This window comes from Saccopteryx bilineata, chromosome 3 (assembly GCF_036850765.1).
Source record: "Saccopteryx bilineata isolate mSacBil1 chromosome 3, mSacBil1_pri_phased_curated, whole genome shotgun sequence".
Classification (NCBI taxonomy): Eukaryota; Metazoa; Chordata; class Mammalia; order Chiroptera; family Emballonuridae; genus Saccopteryx; species Saccopteryx bilineata.
The window spans coordinates 22,586,340-22,611,627 of record NC_089492.1 but is presented as its reverse complement, the minus strand read 5'-3'; the positions used below and the strand labels follow the sequence as shown (position 1 = coordinate 22,611,627).

Below are 25,288 nucleotides of genomic sequence, written 5' to 3'. Positions count from 1 at the left end.
CATTTCAACAATCATATTTGATATATTTTACATAAAACTTATGGAGAGAGAGCAATACAATGCCCAATAATTTTATTGAGGCATGATTTTTGTAAATTTTTTAAATTTATTTATTCATTTTTTAGAGAGGGTGGAGAGAGGGAGAGGGAGAGACAGAGAGAGAGAGAGAGAGATGAGCAGGAAGCATCAGGCAAGCCCAGGGTTTCAAACCAGCAACCTCAGCATTCCAAATCGATGCTTTATCCACTGTGCCACCACAGGTCAGACCCGATAACACTTTGTTATGTGATTATTTTCTATATATGCAATTACAGCAACAATGACTTCATCCCCATTTTTAGAATTCCATTTATTATAGATACAAAGATTTAACAGCAACAGCCATTTTAGAGTTATAAGAAATGTAATCATGTAACATTTTTGAAAACTCAGGAATAACTGATGTATTTTTAAATAATACATAATTACAAATTAATGCTAAACATAAAGTCTTTGTGAAGTATATTCATATTGAATTTTCTGTATAAAATGTCTAAATATAAATAACTAATTCATTTTATAAATTAACTAAGCATATAGGGAATGACAAAATATACCTGGAGAGTATTATGCTAATTGAAATTAGCCTGTCAGAGAAAGACAAGTACCGTATGCTCTCACTTATATACAAAATCTAATGAACAAATTAAATTAACAAAATAGAAACTCATAGATTCAGAGAACAGACTGACAGATGTCAGAGGAGATGGGAGTTAGGGGGTTGGGAGAAGGGATTAAGCAAAGAAAAGAACATTCATAGACATAAACAATAGTATAGGCAGCACAAGAGAAAAAGGGGGTGGGGAAGTAGAAGAGTATAAAAGAGAATAAGTGGGGGGTGTAATGGGGTGATAAACACTCAATGTGATGTACAGATGATGTATTATGGAATTGTAGACCTGAAACCTATTAACCAGTTTCCAATGTCACGCCAATAAATTCAATAAAAATGTGAAAAAATAGAATTATATGGGAAAAATATTTATATATTATATAATAAAAATAAGATAAGATAAATACAGAAATATTTCACCTTTGGTTCTCTTAATTTACAGGCCAAATTCCAAATTTATAAATTAACAGATTCAAAGTTTAGAAATACATGAAAAATTGGTTCACAACAAATCCAAATAGTTGGGTTTATAAAACACTTATATTTGTCAGGGACCATAGGCAGAGTGTTTTGATTATTTTGATTCTATGAATATAGTCACAACCTTTTCAATATCAAAACTTGATTTATAAATCAGTAATAGATATGATGCAACCCTGGGGAACTCATTCTCTGAATTCATAGTCAAAGATACTGAAAAGGACACAGATGATCGAATTGCACACGGTTCCTTCTTTGTGATATATTACATAAGAAATTTCTCATTCTACATAGTAAGCTTGGTTTTCCATCATAAATTATTGTCTTTTGTTTTGGGAGACTATGAACCAATCATCTTTTTCAGATATGCTTATGTTCCCATATGGATTGTAACCAATTATAATGCTCATTCTATCAAGTAGGTAAGAATGCAGATCATTACTCTTGTGTATTAACCTTGCTCTCGGTTTCATCTTACTCTTCTATTGTTTTAACATAGGTATCCCTATTTGCATTTAATTTAACTTATTTGCTATATGTGTCATGTTTTTTATGCTGCATCAACTGATTTTATGTTAGCTATAAATTAAATGTAAATTAAACAATATTTTAACATAGTGTAAAAGCTACAATATCCTCAAATATAAGGATCAGTAAATAAAATTGCCCTTAGTCAAAAACATAAGGAATTAGTAACATAACTATGAGAACAAAAATGTGATAAAATATTTACTTTTCAAGACTTTTATTTTTAAGATATTTATTGCCAGTTTACGCACATAATAATTATATAGCAAAAAAAAATATTTCTTTTCTTTTAAGTCAGAGCTGCAATTAGAAAAGCCTAAGGAAAGTAACTATAGAAAAATTTTAATTTTTATTTACTGACTTTAGGAAAAGGGAGAGAAAGAGAGAGAAAGAGAGACAGACAGATAGAAACATCCATCTTTTTCTGTATGTACCCTTAGCAGAAACAGAACCAACATCTACATATTGGGACATAGTTCTAACCAACCAAGCTATCAGGCAAGGACAGATTTTAGATTTCAAGCACATTCAGTAAAGACCAAAAAAGTAGTTTCTAAAGGCATACAAGTTTCAGCACTAGATTTCTGTCCTCTATTATTAACTGTATGGAAAATCTTTCATCATTGAATAGCTCTACTGCACACACCCTTAACATAACTTATCAAAGTTGACTAATCAAACTTCACAGGGAAGAATAAACCCAAGATTTAAAATGCGCAAAGTATCTTTGCAGAATGACTCCTATAAAAATTCTTACTACTTGTTCTTCCATGCACCAAAAATAAGGATCTTTTACATGAACTTGGTTCATTAAAATATGTGACACATGGCATTATCCATTGTTTTTGGTGGGCAACTATCCCCTTTCCTCCATTCACCTATCTAAAATTATTTTTCCTTGTCTGTAGAGTGGCTGCTTTACAAAGAGCTACAGAATAACAGATGGTCATTACTGTGGTTCATTGAGTTTATATGCTAGCAGGAAGTTAGATGATTGCTTTTCAGGGTTCTTATCATGCATTGGACAGTCTATTTCACCACAGGGAATTCTGAAGCTGTCAATATATTTTTTGGCTAAGCATGCCCCATAATTTTTCCTTTTAATCATGGTCCCATATAATCATTTGAATGAAAGATAATATGATTTTTCTTTCTTTCTACATGTTTCAAAATTTATGCATTAAAAATGAGCATTGATTAATGTCTATAAAACTCCATTTCTATTTTGGGAGCAACATTATAAACTGTTACAGCTTCTTCAAAAAAATACAAACTTTTCTCAATCTGGCTTTTTCATTTGGAACAAATACTTTAAATTCTTGTCAAAACAAATAAGAAACTCCAAGTAAACAAAAGCCTCTATAGAAGCATAGAGCTCAAAGTTACTCAAAATGGTCATAAACTCAAGAATCAGTTGCCTCAAAAAAAACAAACTTTTGTCTTTGATTTTCTATATTTATACTGTCAGCATTTTTCTAGGAATTGTGTAGAAAGAAAAAAAATGAAAATAATTCCATTAAGAAAAAAATATATGGTCATGATCCATTGGCTCAGCAGTACAGCATTGGCCTGACATGTGGAAGTCCCAGTTTCGATTCCTAGTCAAGGCACACAGGAGATGTGACCATCTGCTGGTCCACACCTCCCCCTTCTCTGTCTCTCTCTTTCCGCCTCCCATAGCCAGGGCTTGAATGGTTTGAACAAGTTGGCCCCAGGTGCTGAGGATGGCTCCATGGCATCATTGCAGGCACAAAAATAGCTCAGTTGCTGAGCAATGAAGCAGTGTTCCCAGATGGGCAGAGCACCATCCAGCAGGAGGCTTGCCAGGTGAGTCCTGGTCAGGGTGCATGCAGGAGTATATCTGTGTCTTCCTCACTGCCTCTCACTTAAATTTAAAAATAAATAAATAAATAAATAAATAAATATAATATATAAACCTCTATAAATTACCTATACATTACTATAACATAGAGTAATAATGACTGTCTCTTTATTGTAAAAAATGGATTAGTTTAAATTAAAAATGACAAATGAAAGATCAGAAAAACTTAGACAATAAAGTAAAGCAAGAAAAATAATTGAGTTACTATATACAGGATAAAAAGGCAAAAATTATAACTAGCTTTCTGAATGAAGACTCAAGTCACAAACATCACATGGGAAAATCATGTGTGTGTTGAAATGTTAACAACATGGTCGATTACTAGGTGTAGCAGCAGAGCACAGGACAATTGTATGGTAAGAATAGAAGGTCTGATTTTTGCTTTTTAATTTTATGCACAAACACATTATTTTGTGATGCTGTTTGGTCCTACAACTATTTTCTACTAAAATCGCAAGGAGCCTGATATTTTGAGGTACAAACTCAGACTCAGGTATGGTTTTTTCTATTTGCTTTGCTTGATTGGTGTCCTTTTTAACCTAATCTTCTTTTCAAAGTATCAGAAATACATGGAAGGCCAGCACCTATTGCTTATGCAAGAATGCCACTGTTCTGCATTGAATTAGAGGACACACATTTTGGCAATCAACCACATCACCAAACAACTTTCTAAATAAAATGTCCCATATATAATAGACTATGAGCTTCATGAGGACTAGAGCTGTTTCATCCATCATTGTACTTAGCAATGTGGTCTGTGCATAATGACTTCTTAACAGACATCAGTTTAATTATTGAATATACTTTAAATTGAGTACTTCCAGAAATGAATGACTCAAAAATGCTATGTTAACCTGGGGAAATATATTTTCACTACTCACATATATTATTTGCTGATCCCAACCTAATTTGTTAGGCTAATGTGGGGCTTAAAATTCCTCTTAACCAATAAAACTGTGAGAAAAATGAGTCCACTGCCTGTGTGGTTTTAGAACCTAGATATGTCCATTTTCTTTTTTTTTTTTAATAATTTTATTTTTTTAATGGGGTGACATCAATAAATCAGGATACATATATTCAAAGATAACATATCCAGGTTATCTTGTTGTTCAATTATGTTGCATACCCATCACCCAAAGTCAGATTGTCCTCTGTCACCTTCTATCTAGTTTTCTTTGTGCCCCTCCCCCTCCCCTTTCCCTCTCCCTCTCCCCCCTCCCCCCATAACTACCACACTCTTATCAATGTCTCTTAGTCTCACTTTTATGTTCCACCTATGTATGGAATAATGCAGTTCCTGGTTTTTTCTGATTTACTTATTTCACTTCGTATCATGTTATCAAGATCCCACCATTTTGCTGTAAATGATCCGATGTCATCATTTCTTATGGCTGAGTAGTATTCCATAGTGTATATGTGCCACATCTCCTTTATCCAGTCATCTAACAACGGGCTTTTTGGTTGTTTCCATGTCTTGGCCACTGTGAACAATGCTGCAATAAACATGGGGCTGCATGTGTCTTTACGTATCAATGTTTCTGAGTTTTGGGGGTATATACCCAGTAGAGGGATTGCTGGGTCATAAGGTAGTTCTATTTTCAGTTTTTTGAGGAACCACCATATTTTCTTCTATAATGGTTGTACTACTTTACATTCCCACCAACAGTGTATGAGGGTTCCTTTTTCTCCACAGCCTCTCCAACATTTGCTATTACCTGTCTTGTTAATAATTGCTAATCTAACAGTTGTGAGGTGGTATCTCATTGCAGTTTTGATTTGCATTTCCCTAATAACTAAAGAAGATGAGCATCTTTTCATATATCTCTTGGCCATTTGTATTTCTTCGTGGGAGAAGTGTCTGTTCATGTCCTCTTCCCATTTTTTTTATTGGATTGTTTGTTTGTTGTTGAGTTTTATGAGTTCTTTGTATATTTTGGATATTAGGCCCTTATCTGAGCTGTTGTTTGAAAATACCATTTCCCATTTAGTTGGCTGTCTGTTTATTTTGTTATCAGTTTCTCTTGCTGAGCAAAAACTTCTTAGTCTGATATAGTCCCATTCATTAATTTTTGCCTTCACTTCTCTTGCCTTTGGAGTCAAATTCATAAAATGCTCTTTAAAACTGAGGTCCATGAGTTTAGTACCTATGTCTTCTTCTATGTAATTAATTGTTTCTGGTCTTATGTTTAGATCTTTGATCCATTTTGAGTTAATTTTAGTACAGGGGGAAAAACTGTAGTCCAGTTTCATTCTTTTGCATGTGGCTTTCCAGTTTTCCCAGCACCATTTATTGAAGAGGCTTTCTTTTCTCTATTGTGTGTTGTTGGCCCCTTTATCAAAAATTATTTGACTATATATGTGTGGTTTTATTTCTGGGTTTTCTATTCTGTTCCATTGGTCTGAGTGTCTATTTTTCTGCCAATACCATGCTGTTTTGATTGTCATGTCCCTATAATATAGTTTGAAGTCAGGTATTGTAATGCCCCCAGCTTCATTCTTTTTCTTTAGGATTGCTTTGGCTATTCGGGGGTTTTTATAGTTCCATATAAATCTGATGATTTTTTGCTCTATATCTTTAAAAAATGTCATTGGAATTTTGATGGGAATTGCATTAAATTTGTATATTGCTTTGGGTAATATGGCCATCTTGATTATATTTATTCTTCTTAACCAAGAACAAGAAATATTCTTCCATCTCATTATATCTTTTTTGATTTCCCTTAACAATGGTTTATAGTTTTCATTATATAAGTCCTTTACCTTCTTTGTTATGTTTATTCCCAGGTATTTTATTTTTTTTGTTGCAATCGTGAAGGGGATTATTCTTTTGAGTTTGTTCTCAAATGTTTCATTGTTGGCATATAGAAAGGCTATTGACTTCTGTATGTTAATTTTGTATCCTGCGACCTTACTGTATTGGCTTATTGTTTCTAGTGGTCTTTTTGTGGATTCTTTGGGGTTTTCGATGTATAGGATCGATATGTTTATTTTCTGTTGTCCAATTTTCAAACACCTTTTTTGACAATGACAATAGACCTAAGAGAGTAATTACTACTTGCCGAATATTATAGATTTGTGTTTCATATAGATTAACTAATATAATCCTCATCATAAAATTATAAAACAATAAGGAATTCCCCTATTATACAGATGAGAACACAGAACTGAAAAACTAAATATTTACATAAAGTTTCCATATGTTGTTCAGTGGCAATAATATAGAGCAAGCTAAGGCTTTCATTGGTCCAGTGTTTACTCTTCCCACAGTTTACACTCTTCTTTTAAAAAATACTTTTGTTATTTCAAAGCTCTAAGCACATGTTTAACTGTCAAGAGATATTTTAAATATTTTAAACAAACTATAACACAGTGAGTGATAGTAGAACATCTACATTATTTTAAAAAATTATATTTTATATATTTAGAACCAGTTTGAATGTTTTGAGTACTTTCTATGTGCTAGGCATTATATACACAATTCTTAAAATATGTCATCATTTAATCTAATCTAACACTCACAATCTCCTGAAATAGGCAGAAATATTCCATTTTTATATAAGAACACTCAGGTAACACATGGCAGGAAGACAAATCAACTCATAGATCTCATACATCTAAAGGCAAATCATGTGTCCTTTGCTGCCTCATGCTAGAAACTACTAAAACAAGTTGATCAGGACATTTTCATTATTTGATCACACAAATGTACTTTTCAGAACAAGGTTAGGCTACATGAAAAGGGAACTAAATCTTAGCCTGATTGTTGATAAAACAGCCAGCATTTTTACAGGGAGAAATGAAGGAGCCACAAGTGACCTGGGACCCTTGTAATTCTTCCTTGGGGCCTGGCATCCCTGAGATATTGCTGTCTGTCATTTAGGTGATAAAATAACCCTTCAAAATTAACTTGCTTACACAAAATGTCTTCACCATTACTATCAAATGTAGCAGCAGTTCATATAAAGAGACCAGATCACTTTATACTATAAAATGATATGACTAATGAAAACAAATTATGCCCAAATTATGTTGCTCAGTAATAATGTCAAGAGCAGCAGAGAAAGTGAAAGTCTGAGCTAAAACATTTTGTAAAAATAATATTTGAAATATTTGGAAATCTATGGTTAGGGAGTTACATGGAAACATACTCTTCTCTGAGAGTGGATTTAAGGGGCAAAAAAGAAGGCATTTACTAGGGTTTATTTATCAAATCTTTAAAAAAGAAAATACAGGTTTTAGTTTTCAATGAAAAAGTAAAATGTGATATAGTACAGAAAATCTCACAAGAGAAAATAGTCTCATTTGTCAATTTATAGCTTGTAGTTATGTTTAAACACTATAAAGAACAAATAAAAGCATGACACTGAGTTACTTATGTGCTTGGGTATTCAATTCAAAAATTAATTTCCAAAAAAATAAATAATTTTCAGTTTTATTTTTACTATTTTTACTTTGTTTTTATAAATAATAAGATATATTTTAGGCCCTGGCTGGTTGGCTCAGTGGCAGAGCGTCGGCCTGGCGTGCAGAAGTCCCGGGTTCGATTCCCGGCCAGGGCACACAGGAGAGGCGCGCATCTGCTTCTCCGCCCCTCCCCCTCTCCTTCCTCTCTGTCTCTCTCTTCCCCTCCTGCAGTGAGGCTCCATTGGAGCAAGGATCGCCTGCGTGCTGGGGATGGCTCCTTGGCCTCTGCCCCAGGTGCTAGAATGGCTCTGGTCGCGACAGAGCGATGCCCCGGAGGGGCAGAGCATCGCCCCCTGGTGGGCGTGCAGGGTGGATCCCCGTCGGGCGCATGCGGGAGTCTGTCTGACTGTCTATCCCCGTTTCCAGCTTCGGAAAAATACAAAAAAAAAAAAAGATATATTCTAATATAGAATCATAATTCTGAATGTCATGTCTCAGCATTTATGTGTAGTCAGTACAGATACACAGAATAAAGGCATTTTCTGCTTTCCAATGCCTTGTGACATGGTTTCAGCCCGGGGAAACTGAGCATGAGGACACACAGTACAGTGGTCAGCCTTTCACCAGCCCCCTCACCCACTCCGGTCTGAACAAGAAATTCTTTACAAAGCTTTACTTATTTTTAACCCACTTTGTTAGGTTTTCTGATTGTTAATTTGTTTTACTGCTAACCTTTGATTAGAAGTCACTGCTTCTTTGAAGTGCTTTTGGTATAATATTCTCATAGAAAACATCTGGTTAACCCTTTCCTCCCCTTTCCAGTTTCCCACTATTGTCTTTAACTGCTCATCTATACTCTGTGTTTTGGTATCAAATTTTGGTCCTGAATCATTGGTCAAGATTAAGAGTAGGGAAATAATATTATGTTCTGATAAAACAAGCTGCTGCTAACTTTTCCCATTAACTATTTTCTTTATCATGTTGCAGAAGGCAGTTTCATTCCCATGGATAAAACTTAGAAGACTCTTTAACTCTTCATTGTTAATTTACCTAATTGCAATTTCTTTTCTTTTGTCAGAGGCAAGAGCTCACTTATTAACCTGTTTGCTTATCTGTACTCTCAAATATTAGATTTAGATGGCTCTAGCTCACTAGGACATCTACATCACTAACATCCAAACCCTCCCCATTAAGATCTCAAGTGTTAGATCAAAACAAACATCAACATTTTACATCCTAGTAACCATCAGTCTTTCTCTGAATGCTTATATAGAGCCAAGATCTTTGCTTTGCTATAAATTTACTCAAATCATCAAGAAAGAGTAGCACCCTCTGAAAATTTTCGCTAATTCATCAAAAACTTATTCTAATACCAAATTAAATTTTTTATGACTGACTCCTTATACCTTAAAATGTGAATTCTTCTATCAAAAAGTTTGATTTTATTTTGGGAGCTGAGGTTTAGATGCATCGATGACACTATAATTTATATGTAACTTTTGCACACACTGCTTTTAGTTTGCCCTCAGGTGTGTATATCAAATGCCATTCTAAATATAGAATATCATTATGAAGTTTAGACTGTTCAATCTAGGAATAGCTCTGCATTTTACATTGTCTGCCAACGGCTCTTATTCAGTAAAGAGTGTCGGGAGCAATGAGTTGAAAAGGTGTCTGGGACCACATCAAAGATCAGTGCAGTAAGTGTCATGGAAAATGTCTCTCTAAGGAATGGTGCAAACAAGGCATGGGTGCCAGCTCTCTTCATTCCAGACTTAGAGCACAGGATTCAGCTTCGCTGTTTGCTAGAATATTGTTTAGCCCAGCATCAGGCAGTTTAGTTGTCTTTTACAAAGAGCAGCCATTGGTGTTGATAAAATTCATCCTGCCTCTGAATAAATACAAAAACCCTTGCACCATACCCTCTAGGTGGCTGTGACATTCTTTTTTTTTTTTTAATTAAACTATCATTGTTTATCCAGCATCAGAAGAACTGTCTGAGAGCAAGAGTATCTCCAAGGAGAGACTCTATATAAACTCCAGGGAAAGCAATAAGCCTATCATTACAGGTTTATCAGCGCCTGCAATCAATACACTTCTGAAAAAGTGGCAAAGCGTAGAGGGAAGCCATGAACTGAAAAGTCTCCTATCTTTCCTTTCAAAATGAATGACTGCTACACAAAATCCAAATACACTATTCCTCTATTCTTTCAGTTTTAATTTTAGAAAAAATGGTTAGTGAGAGATAAACTGTTCTTTAGAAAATTAGATCATGTGCTTTATGGAGTATGATTTTACATACTCGACTTTTCGTCAGTGACTAATAGTAACACTGGGACAACTTTAGAGGCTAGAAAGGAAAATGATCACCTCATTGAAAATGTTCTTGCTCTATATAATTTGTGTTTTTTGCAAGACCTCTCTGAGAGCTTCTTCTCCTAAAGCCTTGTCCCTAATTGAACTTCCTCCCATTTAACTGGGAGAAATTAAGATATTCTTTACCAAGGTGCCTAACACACTCTATAGATTCTGATATTAAAGCAATTATAATACATTATTTTAATCATTCAATTACATTATGATAAGCCCCACTAGAACTCGGTTTGTAAAGAAAAGCTTGTTTCTTAATTATCTTTTGATCCTCAGTTCCTGAGATAATGCTTTGCACAAGGTAGGCCCTTAATAAACATAATTCAATGAGTAAATATATTTATTAGTATTTTGTTAAAGAGAAAAAATGTTGAACTTGACAGACTGAAGTTAATCAGGCAGAATTTCCTAAAGCAGTAGATATCATTTTTGAGAAGATAACAAACCCTACACTTTAGAATGGAAACTAAATGAAATAAGTCTGCAGAACTTGGGGTAATGAGTAGGGAAGTTAGGTATACACGATGGCAAAAACAAATAAAACATCAACATTAATTAAAACTGGAATGCTAGATTTTGTTTTAGGCTTGGATATAGGAATAAGTGATTTCCATGCAGTTTTTGTTGACTAATTTCTTTCTCTCAAGAGAAGAATGTAACAAGTTCTAAAAAAGTTGGAAAGACAGAGTTAGCATATATAATAACTTATTATATAACCGTCCCCTTACATAAGCTATCATATTAAACTCTAATAGTATTGTGATTTTGGTATTTCTATTTCTTCATCTTATTATAGCTAAAGAAATAGTATTCAAAGTAATAATTTTTGCTCAAAGGCTCTAGTCAGTAAGTGGCAGAATCAGTATTTAGATTCATGTTTCTTACTAGACAGGCTCGGAACTGGAAAGGAAAAGGAGCCCTGTAGGGAAATCAGCTGTGTTAGGCTTGCTCGCTTGTTTTCCAGCTGCAAGCACTTTGCATGACTACTGCGTGAGCACGTGGCAGAAAGCCACATGTATGCAGCCTATATAAGGCTACGGGTACTTTCTCTCGGGGTGATTTTCCCATTGCTCGCCAGCCATCATGCCTTCCTGTTTAATTGCTTGCCTTTGAGAGAATCCAATAAATGGGGAACGGTCCAACACCTTTTGACTCAGTGGTTTTTCTGTGTTCTGCCAGAATCCAGTGTGAACCTGCCTGGCCTTGATCACCAGCATTGCAAGTCCCACAAGATAAATTAATTTTCTGGTAGTATTGGGACTGATCCTGTAATGCCCTTGTGAAGGCCAGGCAGGTTCATATTGGATTCAGGCAGACAGTAGAGAAACGGTAGAGCCAGAGAGTGTTGGGCCGTTCCCATTTAATAGAGTCTCCCAATGGCGGACTAGCAAACAGTCAGGGGAAACTGCTTCTTGGGCAGCAAGCAAACAAACAGCAAAACGGCCACTCACAGAGCCAGGCAAGCAATCACAATCTGCAATCCATCCAAGCGGCCATCGCCTTACATGGGCTATACACGTGGCCTTGCCACATGCTCATGCACTAATCATGCAAAGTACAAGTGAGCAAGCCTAACACAGCTGTTTTCCCAACATCTCCACTGAAATATCTTAAAAATGTTTCTTGACTTTAAGTATCTCAGTAAGTCGTTTTGATTTAGGGAGTTTTGATCTAGGGACACACACACACACATATGTAATTTTTAAATTTTCATATATTATTAAAAAAAAACAACTGCCAAACACTAATCTTTCAAATTTAAAAATCTGAAAATGTGTCTTTTGGCAGATTCCCATATAGAACTCAATTTCCTCCCATAATAAAATATTTTGGAAGGGAGATGCAAATTATTTGGTGAAATGTCAAAGTGGCGGCAAGCTCAGACTTTGAAACCAGATAGAATGGATTCAAAACTGGCATCACCATCACACCCTGTTTACTGTGGGCAGACATTTCTCCATTGGACTCTAACATTTCTGCACAGTTTGTCCTTCTACTCTTTGTACCAGACCACCTTTTCAGAAATATTTGTATAGCAAATAGACTTGAAGAAATGAAATAACGTCTTCTACCATATTGAAGGGCAACTTACAGGCTTGGGAAACAGAGATAGTGTCTCCCTCCAGAGCAAAGGGCAGGTGTGCTGTTTGTAAAGAAACTGGTTTCCCTAAGTCACAATTCCTCTTCCATAATACCACCTACTACATATGAAGGCATCTCACGTTCATATCATTTTCTGAGAATTTGGCCTGTGGAACTGTCACAAATGTCAATACATTAGTTCCTAAAACTCCAATGAATAAATAAACTTTCCTTTGTTTCTGACCCAAACGTCTTATGTCTTCCATCACCATTCAAGGCATTGAGGCAGAGAAACGTATTAACTTGCAAGTAAAATCTCATACTCTTCATAGTTCTTGACACTTACTGAGTAACCTTAGGCAATAATTTTTCAATTTCTGAATTTCAGTTTTCTATTGCTGTGAAATTTAAAAGGGATTATGCTTATAATGTCTTAGTACACTCACAGTGCTCAGATAAATGGTAGCTAATAGTAGTCATAGAAATAGCACCACTAGTGGCAGAAACAGTAGCAGTAATAACATTGATAGCAGTGGTAGTACTAGTATCAGCAACAGCAGCGACAACAACGGGGGCGAACACTGGAAGAATGTCATATATGGCAGGAGTTTTACTTAGTAGCAGGTAGAGATGGTGTTATTAAATTTTCACAAATGAACTTGTGGGTTTTTTTCTCTCACTGGTTAAGTAAGATAAATGTGAGCTAACTCTCGCAGATTTGATCCTTTGCCTAAGGTAATTCATGTGGTAATTGTTAAAGCTGGGATAAGAAACTAGCTGTGTTTGATTTCCATAGGTCTCTCTTGCATGTATCTGCTGCCCCAGGTTTGAGAGGAAGCTACAAAGTAATTTAGACGAGCAGTTGGACATTCTTACATCTCATCAGTAGAGGAATTACTGAAGCGCTTGTCAAGAGATAAATGAGATACAACTTTTTGTTGTTGTTAGAAAATATAAAGACCAGGGAGAAAGAAATGGCAGTCTCCAGAATTTCTGTGTCATTATTCACACATGAATTCAGCTAATGTTGAACATATTCTATTTTCCAGTCTCTGTACTTTGAATCTTTTCCCCCATTACTATATTATTGTGTTTTCCCCATAATACAAAAAATGTTTATCAGTATTGATAAAAAACCACAAGGCATTCTTAATTCCACAATCCCCCCTACTAAGTCCTTTACCAAAAATGCTTAGAGATTCACAAATCCAGTCAGTATTTCAAAATTTAAAAACCTAATTAAATTGTAAGCATCATAAAATTCATGTTTTCCTAATATAAATATGAAGACATACACATACACACTGTATGCATAAATATGTTTATAAATATAAAATATATTTACTGTCTCATTTCACAAATAAAGTCTTATCTAACAAGCATTTTTCTAAACTTGTCATGTAGTATAAGACACATATATTTAATTTTTTTAAGGTTCATATATCAAAAAAGAAACATTTGCAAAACACTCTTCCTACTGACTACAACTATTACTTTTAAAATGTTTTCATTGTGTCAAATATTAATCAGCATAAAAATGATATATGTGTCCTTACCTCTACAGATGGGAACAGGAAAATCCCATGAGGCTGTATTAATTGAATTGGCTATACAGGTGAGTTGAGGGTGACCATCAAGGATGTATCCAGTTACGCAGCTGTAGCGAATCTTGTCCCCAATGTCAAACCTTGTACCATATAATACAGCTTTGGGTGGGACTCCTGGGTTTCCACAAGAGCTACTCTGCAATTCTGTAGAAGACAGGGAAAGGACAGCTTACAGTTATTTCAACACATATTTTAATTTTTGGATTTATAAAAATGTAGGTACAGATGTATCCTACCCTTTTAAAAACAGTCACAAGAAATGGTTATTGTTTAAATACATGTAACAGAAAATTGGGAAGGGAACTAAATTTTACTGAGCAAAAGTCACTTTCTGTGTTGAAAAAGATCAGATATTTTGTATTATTTAATCTTTGTAACAATTCTAAAATCAGAATTACTCATATTTTATAGATAGATAAAACAAATTAACAGCATTTATGTGGTTTCTTTGAAGTTACTTTCTACTGACTTAGTAATAAGCAAATCAAGTTTCATTAATATGCCCTAGTACTCTTATTCTTTTTTATCCTCTTTTCTAAGTGAGATAAGGAATATAGAGAGACAGACTTCCATATGCACCCTGACTGGGATCCACCCAACAACCCTCATCTGGGGCCAATGCACAAATCAACAGAACAAATTTTAGTGCCTGAGGTTGATGCTCAAACCAATCAAGCCATTGGCTGTGAGAGAGGAAGACAGTGAGAAGGGGGAGAGGGACAGGAAGAGAAGAAGATGATTGAAGATGATTCAATTCCGACCAGGAATTGAACCCAGGATATCTGTCATGTCTCTTTACCAGCTATCAAGGTTTGAATTGCTTAAGTCAGACAGAGAATGACAAATACCATATAATTTCACTTATATCAATATGTAGAATCTAATGAACAAAATAGAAACAGATTCATAAATACAGACAACAGACTGACAACTGTCACAGAGGAGGGCACTGGAGGGCTGGGAGGAGAAGGTGAAGGGACAAAACAGTCCATTTTAACTATTATAAAATATTTGTTAAGGAAAATAGATATGAACAATAAACCGGAGAATTCTCATATCCATCAAATGTGCATGCCAGATATATATTGGGCTTGTCGTTTCAGTTCCCTTTTGAAGCAAATACTTTCATCTAAAAGCAGAACTCCTGAGTTGATTGTTTTCTTTCAACAAAGATGCGACTAATAGATTGATCTAAGGTTTAGGTAACTAAAATAAAACAATTATGGAACCTGACCAATTCTTATCTGATATTCATTCTATAATGCAAAGGTTAAAGTGAGGTTGGAGTGTGATGGTGCAGGGAAGTAATTCAAGTTATTTTCACCATACTGTTGCTGAACATTGATCAATGTTAAGTGCAAAAATAAATATATAAACAAAACTTCCCATGTACTGCAGCCTTTGTAGCATTAATTCTTGGATCTATCTCATGAGATAAAGTTTGTAAATAAAACAGAAATACTTAAGAGTGGACAGTTGAATGAATTGAGAAGGTCACTGGAAAGCACATCAAAAGAAGTTACATACAAAATACGTCTCTGAAAATGGCACAGAACCTTTATATAGGTTTACTTTTCTATCCACAACAAATGATTAAGTAAATTAAAACCTTTTTTTTTTTTGCTGAAAAGATGTACATTTTATTTATCCTCTCTTCTCAGAGATATTTAAATTATCGGCAAATAATATGAAGGTATTTTGGCAACATTAACTATTCGAAAGTGTTAAGTATTGATGTAGAAAAAATTACTTGGAAAAGATTCAAGTAAACAAAAATCCAATTGTTGGATAGAAGTTACAGGTTAGTGACACTTGGCAATATTAATTAAAAAAATATAACTACTTTGTAAGTGATACACCAATTTATTCATCAGAAAATCTGGAGGATTACTATTAACCTTGCTCTGTGATATGTACAAGTTAAAGCAACATCTTTGCTTTCTAAGATTTTAAAATTTAAGACAGGTAATTTAATTGCTGATATCATCTCTGAGTCATTCTTTGTTCTAGACACAGAGATATTCATATTCCCAATTACGTCTCACTAAATACCCAATAACATATATGATTTTCCCCCTTGTACAGAAAAAGAACCTGAGACTCAGGTAGATTAAATAACTTTCTCAAGAACACCCACATAATAAATAGGAGGATTATGGTTTAAGCTTGGATGTCTCTAATTTAAAACTCTCAGGTGGTTTTACAATTCTGCATTTTGTTTATCCATAAAAAAGCAGATATTCTTTCCACAAATGTTTACTTAGCTGCTGTCTGGGGATATAGATTTGCAAATAATACACATGGCCCTCCCCTCATGGATTTTTCTAACCTGGTGTTAACAAAAGCAATAAATGATTATAGAATAGTAATTATAATGTGACAAGTGAGATAAATGTATAAGCTATAATGAAAACATACAATTGTGAAAACCTAATTAGTCTTGGTTAAGAGAAGGAATAAAAGGAATTCCATGATGCTGTAAGGCTTAAATTAAGATCAGAAACAGAATAAGGAGTTAGCTGGATCAAAAACAAAACAAAACAAAGAGTTAATAGGTATATTCAAATTTAAACATATAATAACCAAAGTACTATAATAGTTATTAGATTTAGCAATATAGTGAATACAGTGTCTATGAATGTAATAGGGTAGAAACTGAATCGGGGGAAAATACTTTCAAAAAGATCGAGCAAAGATAGTTTTACATAGTGAATGCATAGGCTCATGATTAGAGAGGGCAACTATTTGTGTCTTTAATTTTTTTAAAAGAGATACTGTAAGATCTCCAGAAGAGAATAACAGAGTACATGATTGAAATCCATTCTATGGCCCAGTGTGTAGGAGTCCCGGGTTTGATTTCTGGCCTGGGCACACAGGAGAAGTGATCATCTGCTTCTCCGCCCCTCACTCTCCTCTCTTTCTCTCTCTCTCTTTCTCTCTTCTCCTCCTGAAGCTATGGCTCTATTTGAGCAAGTTAGCTCCAGGCTCTGAGATGACCCCATATTCATATTCTCACCTCAGGTTCTGAAATAGCTTGATTGCTGAGCAATGGAGCAGCAGCCCTAGATAGGCAGAGAGAGCATTGCCCCATAGAGGGCTTGCTGGGTGGATCCTGGTTGGGGCATATGCAGGAGTCTTTCTCCCCACCTTTCACTTAATTAAAAAAAAGAAATTCATTCTAAATATACATATGAATAGAGATTTTGCTAAGTGTGTAAGATATATACTGTATGAATTTATAAAGTTAATACTAGAATAATAGTAAGTATGTATAATTATTAAACAAAATTATCAAAATTATTTTAAGTGAGAAGTAGCAAAACTAATACATGCACACTATTTGGATATGAGAATTTTGATATAATTAGAGGAAATAGTATATATGATTCATTTACATGTCGAGCAAGTACTCAATACATGGTAGATATTATTAGCTCAAGAAATCGTAGCTTTATTATTATAATTAATTTTGCTTTTGAGACATCTAAATTTGGTATGGTTAAGTTATGAACTATTAGAGGTATGGATAGTGTCATGTCTTTATTAAGTGCTAATATACTAGGTTATATCATTCTTGTTGTCTTAAAAATTAGTAAAAAAATAGTAATTTAGTCAAGGATAAAGGTCAGTTTATTCTTCTCTTAGTCATAAATTAAATTCAGAGATAATCTCAACTCCTGGTAGAAGATTTGTATAAACAAAGTCACAAAGCTTCTCTATAGGTGTCACTAGTTAATTCAGTCTTTCCTCTAGTAGTTGGTACTATTTATCAAGCACTATGCCAGACATAATAATAATAAAAACATATCTTTTATTTATTGCTGCCTAAGAAGTAGTCCACAGTAGATTTTTTAAAAGAAAAAAGTATTTAAAATAAAATGTAAATCTTGAAAGAGAGTATGTAGAAAGGACTATAGAAGAACAGTGTTGCCCTGTTTTCCTTGGAGAAATTCAATAATACTCTACCAAGCAATTTAAAAAGAGTGATTTATAATAATAAACACATTAAAAAACCTTGGCTCTAAAAAAAATATCCAATTTGTTAGAAGGACATGGATAATTGTGAAAGGCAATATATTTAGCAAAATATCAAGAAGAAAACTTGACCTTGAAAATTGGAATGAAAATCAAATAAAATGATAAGGAATACCATGACTACAGAATTGCATAATTATTCAGTCAAACAGATGAAGCATGATCCTGCTAAGATCAATTAGCAATGCTTTAAAACATTGTAAAATTATATCTACTAAGGGAAGTAAAATCAAGTTGTTTGTACTTCTTACAGAAAATTAATCTCAGGGCTTTATTTCCCAGATGATTAAAAATAATTTAGAAAAACATAATATCAAGTTAAACCACCTAGTACCTCTCATCATAAGACTTCAAAGCACTGAACAAAGTAAAATGCTTTCCAACTTCTTTAGTGGTACAAAATGTTCTTTCATTCCAGACTGAGTCATTCCATTCATAGAAGATACAAATGGTGCCATTTAAGAATTCACTTGGAGACTCTTTTTTGACCATATAGTTTGTGAATATTTTTTTTTGTATTTTACTGAAGTTGGAAACGGGTAGGCAGTCAGACAGACTCCCGCATGCACCCGACCGGGATCCACTGGGCACGCCCACCAGGGGATGATGCTCTGCCCATCTGGGGCATTGCTCTGTTGCAACCAGGGCCATTCTAGTGCCTGAGGCAGAGGCCATGGAGCCATCCTCAGCGCTCGGGCCAACATTGCTCCAATGGAGCCTTGGCTGCAGGAGGGGAAGAGAGAGACAGAGAGGAAGGAGAGGAGGAGGGGTGGAGAAGCAGATGGGCGCTTCTCCTGTGTGCCCTGGCTGGGAATCAAAGCCGGGACTCCTGCACGCCAGGCCGATGCTCTACCACTGAGCCAACCGGCCAGGGCCTTATAGTTTGTGAATATTTTTAATCAGTTATTTCATCTATCATGTTCATGGACTTTAATTTCTCTCTCTCTATATATATAATATATAGATAGATAGATATAGATATATCTCTCTGTATACACACACAACACACACATATATATATAAGGTCATGATATATAGATTTAGCAATATCTTATAATTTATTTATATATTTTTCCCTCCCACTAGACTATAAGCATTCTGAGAACAGGGGTTCTAAATTGCCTTTGTGTGTTAAGAACTTAGCATATTGCCTGATATGTTATTAACAAGCAAAAAAAAAAAAAAAAAAAAAAAAAGAACAACAGGATTTTTCAGTTAATTTTTCAGTTAATTTGTTCCAGTAGAAAAATATAAAAAATGACTATCATACAGAGTTTTTAGGAGTAAATGTTTAGACACAAAATAGAGTGGAATGGTAAAATAGCAGAGAACTGTAGGTGTATAATGAATTAAACTAGTGTTATACGCACTGGACCACATTAGTAGCATGTGATCTTGTATGGGTCAAATTACATACTGTGCCATTCAAATTATCTTTTTTCCTCTTTATGAAACTACATTAAATTATATAAGCCAGTTCCTAAATATGAGCACAATTCATAAACTCCTGGCTACACAGCCAGTCCTCATTGAAATACTGAAGATGGAAAAAATATTAGGCCACATTCACATTTTGAAAGTCATACTAAAACTTTGGAAAATTTCTTCAGATTTGGCAATCAAAAGAAAGAATGCCCATTACTATTTTTATTATTTTTACTTAATGAAAGGGAATTCAAACAAACTATTGGTTGCTGGAGAAGAAATGAGAGCAAAGCAGCACTGTCTTAGCCAGTATGCCTAAGAGAAAAGTAGATTACTAGATTGATTTAGCAGAGAGGAGGGGAGGATGCGAACAGTCTCCAATGTATTCCCCCCAGGGAAAAGATTAAAGTCTACTGTTACCCTTTGTTTTTCAAACTAAGATAAATCTTTAGGTGTGCTTATTATATTTCCAAATGAAAGAAGTATGAAGAAGTGGAAGAGTAGTTTGAAACCAGAAACATAAAAATGTATGCTGTCTAGGCAACATCATTCTGTTTTGAGAGTGGGGTGTAAGGAGGACCCACAGGTAATATAGGTGAAATTCTGAGAGTCAGTTTGAAAGTAATGATCAAATACAATGGAAAAAAATCTATTGTACAACATCCAAGGACTAGCAGTTACTGGATAAGTAATTTTGATATGTGAACAAGAGGCAATTGAAATTCTTTCAATATCAAATACTTGTGTCCTTTTTTGGCAAAACAAATTTTACTACCTTAAATGAACTGATGAGAAACATTTTTGTTTTGTAAAACAACTACCAATGTATGAGAATATATGAGTGGAAAGATCAAGAAATATAAAAGAAAAATGATTATTTAAATCTAAATATATATGCTGTATAGCTACCAGAATATTAACAAAGCGCACGTGTGTGTGTGCGTGTGTGTGTGTGTGTGCGTGTGTGTGTGTGTGTGTGTAATGGAGGCACAATTGCAGCCATCCTTACTTTACAGTTTCTAAAAGTGGAATAATGTTGCATCTCACACAGGTAGCAGTTGAAAGCTTCATTCGGAATAATAGAAAAATATGAATAGACTTTCCTCTCCTTATGACAGAATTGGGACAAGTATCTGTATTAAGACTTTTATATAAAAGTGACTTAATTTTTAAAAAATGTATTAAACTAGTTGTGGATAATTTACTAGATTATATATTCATTCAATATAAGTGAGCGATGCCAAGTATTACAAAAATTAATCAATCACCAAATAATTATTGAAGCCTGCAGTATAAATGTGAAAGGGATATAAAAATAGGACACCATTTCTGTTCTTTCTGAAATTATAACTGAATTGGAAGCATAAGACTTGCATACTATGACCTTCTGGCAATTAAATAATAAATTCTATAAGCCAAAAAAATCAATTTATGTACTTATGCAAAAGGACGAATATTATATGAGATAAGTAGGATTTTATATGAAAAGGAGTCAAGAGGAGAGTTAAGTAAATTATATGAATAAAAGCCCAGATAGATAAATGTACAATATGTGGTCAAAGGCAAAATGCAAAACATATGAGGAAATACAGAATGAACCTTCAGAAAAGAATATTAGGGTCTTACTTTGGAGAGCCTTTACAACTTGGAAAAATTTTTAAAACATTTTTATTTATTCATTTCAAAGAGAGACAGAGAGAATGGGCGGGGGGGGGGGGGCAGGAAGCATCACCTCCCATATGTGCCTTGACCAGGCAAGCCCAGGATTTCAAACTGGCAACCTCAGCATTCCAACATATTATCCACTGCACCACCACAGGTCAGGCAGGAGAGCCTTTAAATGAGCTGTTTTAGGGTCAATGCTATGCTAATACTGACCGCAGGTCTCAAAATAAAATGGGTTAAATAGATAGCAGTTATTCCCTTTATGTGACTCTCTGACTGGTCTAAGTTAGGATGTATCAGACTATGCCCTCTGGTCATCAGAGACCCAGATGTTTTCCTACTTACTGTTCTGTCATCCTGCAGCGCATTGTGTTTATCCAGGGAAGCTTGACTGTCAAAGACATTGAAATCTAGGCTACTGCAGTGTTTTTCTACCACGGGTCCATTGACCAGTGCCTGCCCAGTGGAAATTTTGTGCTGGTCCATGAAAGAGTTAACAGCCCTGATGTAGATAGTAGACCCAATGATTCTGGTTGAATTTGCTTATGCCAGGGAGATTTCTACCTTAGTGGTTCTTGAAATAATTCTATTTCCACTGGTCCTCAAGTGTAAAAATGTTGAAAACCACAGAATCAGATGATGTTCAGAAAAAGAAACTTTCCCTCCCTTCCCATTACTACTGACAAACCTCCTTCTCATTACTGCATCCTGCTCAAATTCAAGGTTTCCAGAAGAAGCATAGAAACCTTTTCATTTTTGTTTTGTTTTGTTTCCCTTAAGGCCACCTTTACTTCCTCATAAATCAGTAACCTGTTAGAGAAGAAAATGGTCATGGAAGTGAATAGATTCTTTTGGAGGATATTATAAATATTCTCCTATCCTGATTCTGGTATTGAGAAGGGGTTCCTTATACTTGCATCCTCTGCTGTCCTCTGGCTCTGGCATTTCCTATTGGATAGTTCTTCCTTGTCCATTTTTTTTTTCCAGAATTTGAGGTGGGTATAAAAAGGTAGACTATCCTTCAGAGTACACAGTTCTTTATATATATAGTTTTATTTATATATGTATAGTTTTATTTATATATGTATATAATTTTATTCATATATATATAATTTTATTTAGAAAATTAAATTTAACAGGGTAACATTGATCATTACATTTCTTATATCCTGCATCTGCTAATGCGGGTTCAATGCTTGAAAACTGCATTAAGAATTGAACAGAGGGATTTCTAAATGAACACTAGAATTTATTTGGCTAAAATTAGACTTTAATTGATGGGCACCCATCACAATCAGCAGTTCATATGCTATAGAAATATTTACCTGAAATCTATGCACTCTTATTGATCATGTCACCCTGTTAAATATAGTTAATTTGTAAATAATAAATAAATAAATAAAATTAAAAAATAAAATTTCCTTTAAATCTTATTAGGAACTGGTTTGTTTGCTTCTAGTTATTTTCAGGTGCCAGTGAAAACTCACCACCCACCCAAACCATCCTTTAATTATCTCTTACATTCTCTTTTCTTTTTCTTCTTTTCCAAGTGATGGGATGGGAGATAAAGAGATAGATTTCTGAATGCACCCAATTGGGATCTACCCCTCAACCCCCATCTGGGGCCAATGCTCTACCCATCTGGGGCTATGATTGCAACCAAGCTATTTTTAGTGCATGAGGTGCAGGCTCCACAGAGATATCCTCAGCACCCATGGTCAATGTGCTCAAACCAATCAAGCCATAGCTGCCAGAGGAGAAGAAAGCGAGAGAAAGAAAGAGAGAGTGAAGGAAAAGAGGGAGGGGTGGAAAAGCAGATGGTTGCTTCAGCCTCTGTGCTTTAACTAGGATTTAAACCCTGGACAACCACAAGCCAGGCCGACACTTTACCACTGAGCCAACCAGCCAGGGCCACATTTTCTTTTTCAATTGGGATCCCTGGGGGTGATCTGAACAATATGCAGGCATGAAACATTCTTTAGCTGACCTTTGCCCCAGGGATGCCTTCCATCCTTTGATTAAGAAAGCAAGAGCCTTACCAAACCTTCTTACCCCTACTGTATAGAAGTAGTTGACATTTCTAATCTCTCCCAGTTTCATACCTATTCAGTGCAGTTCGATGTGGGCTCACGTACAGATTTTTTAGGGCTCCTTAGTTAGCTATCCCGTATAGCCTCTACAGACTCATCACTGACTGATGGCCTACCAGAACGGGGTTTCTCCACCAAACTGCCGGTTTCCTTCAACTGCTTATCCTACCTAGTAATGTTATTCCTATGTGGTGCCGCTTCGTTCTAAATGCGCCAATATTCACGTTGCACTTTGGTCACGGATTTGAATTTAGGGAGCCACAGAACACACTGAACTTTCCTCTGTACTGTTCACATCTCGACTGGCATGGCCGTGGGCTGCTCTACTGTATACACAGTGTTACGTCATCATCTCCTCATGCGCACATGCTGCCACATCATCCTACAGAAACTGGGAGGCTTTTCCTTTTATTTGGTGCAGATTTCACATTTCTGTCATCTTTTGTTGCTTTCCTGTGACCCATCAAAAGTGCACCATGACTTTACGGACACACTGTATATCATCTGTATTTTGTATTGTGTGCTTATCACTCCAAGTCAAGTCTTCATTCATCACCATTTAGCCACCATTTAAAGTATTCTACCGTCTCTAGCCCACATTTCCTTTCCCTTTTATAACCACCTACTGTAGTTTATGGGGTTTTTACTTTTGCTTAGTCCTCTCACCATTTTCATCCAGCCCCCACCCTATTCACTCTGACAGTGGTTAATCTGTTCACCATATATATGAGTCTGTTTTTATTTTGTTAATTTTTTTCATTAGATTCCACATATAAGTGAGATCATATGGTACTTGTCTTTCTCTGACTGGCTTCTTTCACTTAGCATAATAATCTTCAGGTCCATCCATACTGTCACAAAATACAAGATCTCCTTCTTTGTTACATTTGGGTAGTATTCCATTTGTAAATATATCACATCCTTTTTTTTTTACTTTATTCATTTTAGAGAGGAGAGAGAGAGAGAGAGAGAGAGAGAGAAAGGGAGAGAGAGAGAGAGAGAAAGGGAGAGAAAGAGAGAGAAGGGGGAGGAGCAGGAAGCATCACCTCTAATGTGCCTTGACCTGGCAAGCCCAGGATTTCGAACTGGTGACCTCAGTGTACCATTTCAGTGCTTCACACATTGTGCCACCAGAGGTCAGCCTGTATTACATCTTTTTTACTCACTCATCTACTGCTGGGCACTTGGGCTGCTTTCAAATCTTGGCTATTGTATATAGCACTTCAGTGAACACAGGGTTGCATAACAGTCTCATGTTTCACACTGAAAGAGAGCTGTCTGCATTTGAACTCATTTTCCTCAGGAAAATATGTATTTTTGAGGATTGAGTCATTGAATATGTCTGATTTCATTGTATTCAAAGCACATCATGTTTAACATGGGCAAAGGTCTCCCAACAATGTATGTACATTATTACTCAGTTCATTTATCTTCACTGAGATCTTAATATTTAGAATGTATTTTACCTTTTTAAGCACTGACACCTAGTAATCATGATAACTAGTTTTGTTACTGGTTGTACTACTAGTTACTGGTTATATTACTAGTTTTAAACTGGTTATCACTAGGCTCCTCATTTCATGAGGGCAAACTGCATACAATTCTCCCTGATGTAACCTACCCAATTACCTTTCAGGCTTTTTTCAGTGATCATGCATACTTGTGATTAAAATTAAGAGGAGCTATTTATGGATTGACTGAGGACTAAAGTTATTAGGATTGTAATATGAATATAGAAATTAAGTATCATTGGACCTTTTTGTTTTAATTAAGAACCCAAACACTCTTAATCAGCACATAATTAAATTTAAGAGGAAGTACATTGTGTGCTAATTGCCATTGATTATTAATAATATGCTTATTTATTCATGCAAACACTACAATGGCATACATCTCCAAGCTGTTTCTGAATGACAATAACTGAGCTTTGCATAATAAAACTATTGATGAAATAAAGTCTTGCAAGAAATATCAGATAATAGCTCAGATCTCAGAAATTTTTCCCTAATTTTTCTTTTTGAAAAATTAGAACAATCCACATAAACTCATATAAAAGAACATTAATTAT

General features: G+C 35.0%; 1 protein-coding gene across 3 annotated transcripts in view; it reads right to left on the bottom strand.

Moving 5' to 3' along the window:
- Positions 1 to 25,288, bottom strand: part of CSMD3 (CUB and Sushi multiple domains 3) — a 1,246,722-nt gene that overhangs the window by 972,592 nt on the left and 248,842 nt on the right. For all 3 annotated transcript variants that reach the window (XM_066265798.1, XM_066265799.1, XM_066265800.1), the window contains exon 4: positions 13,955 to 14,149. In XM_066265798.1, coding sequence (XP_066121895.1) covers positions 13,955 to 14,149 — 195 coding nt within the window. The remainder of the gene's footprint in view (positions 1 to 13,954; positions 14,150 to 25,288) is intronic.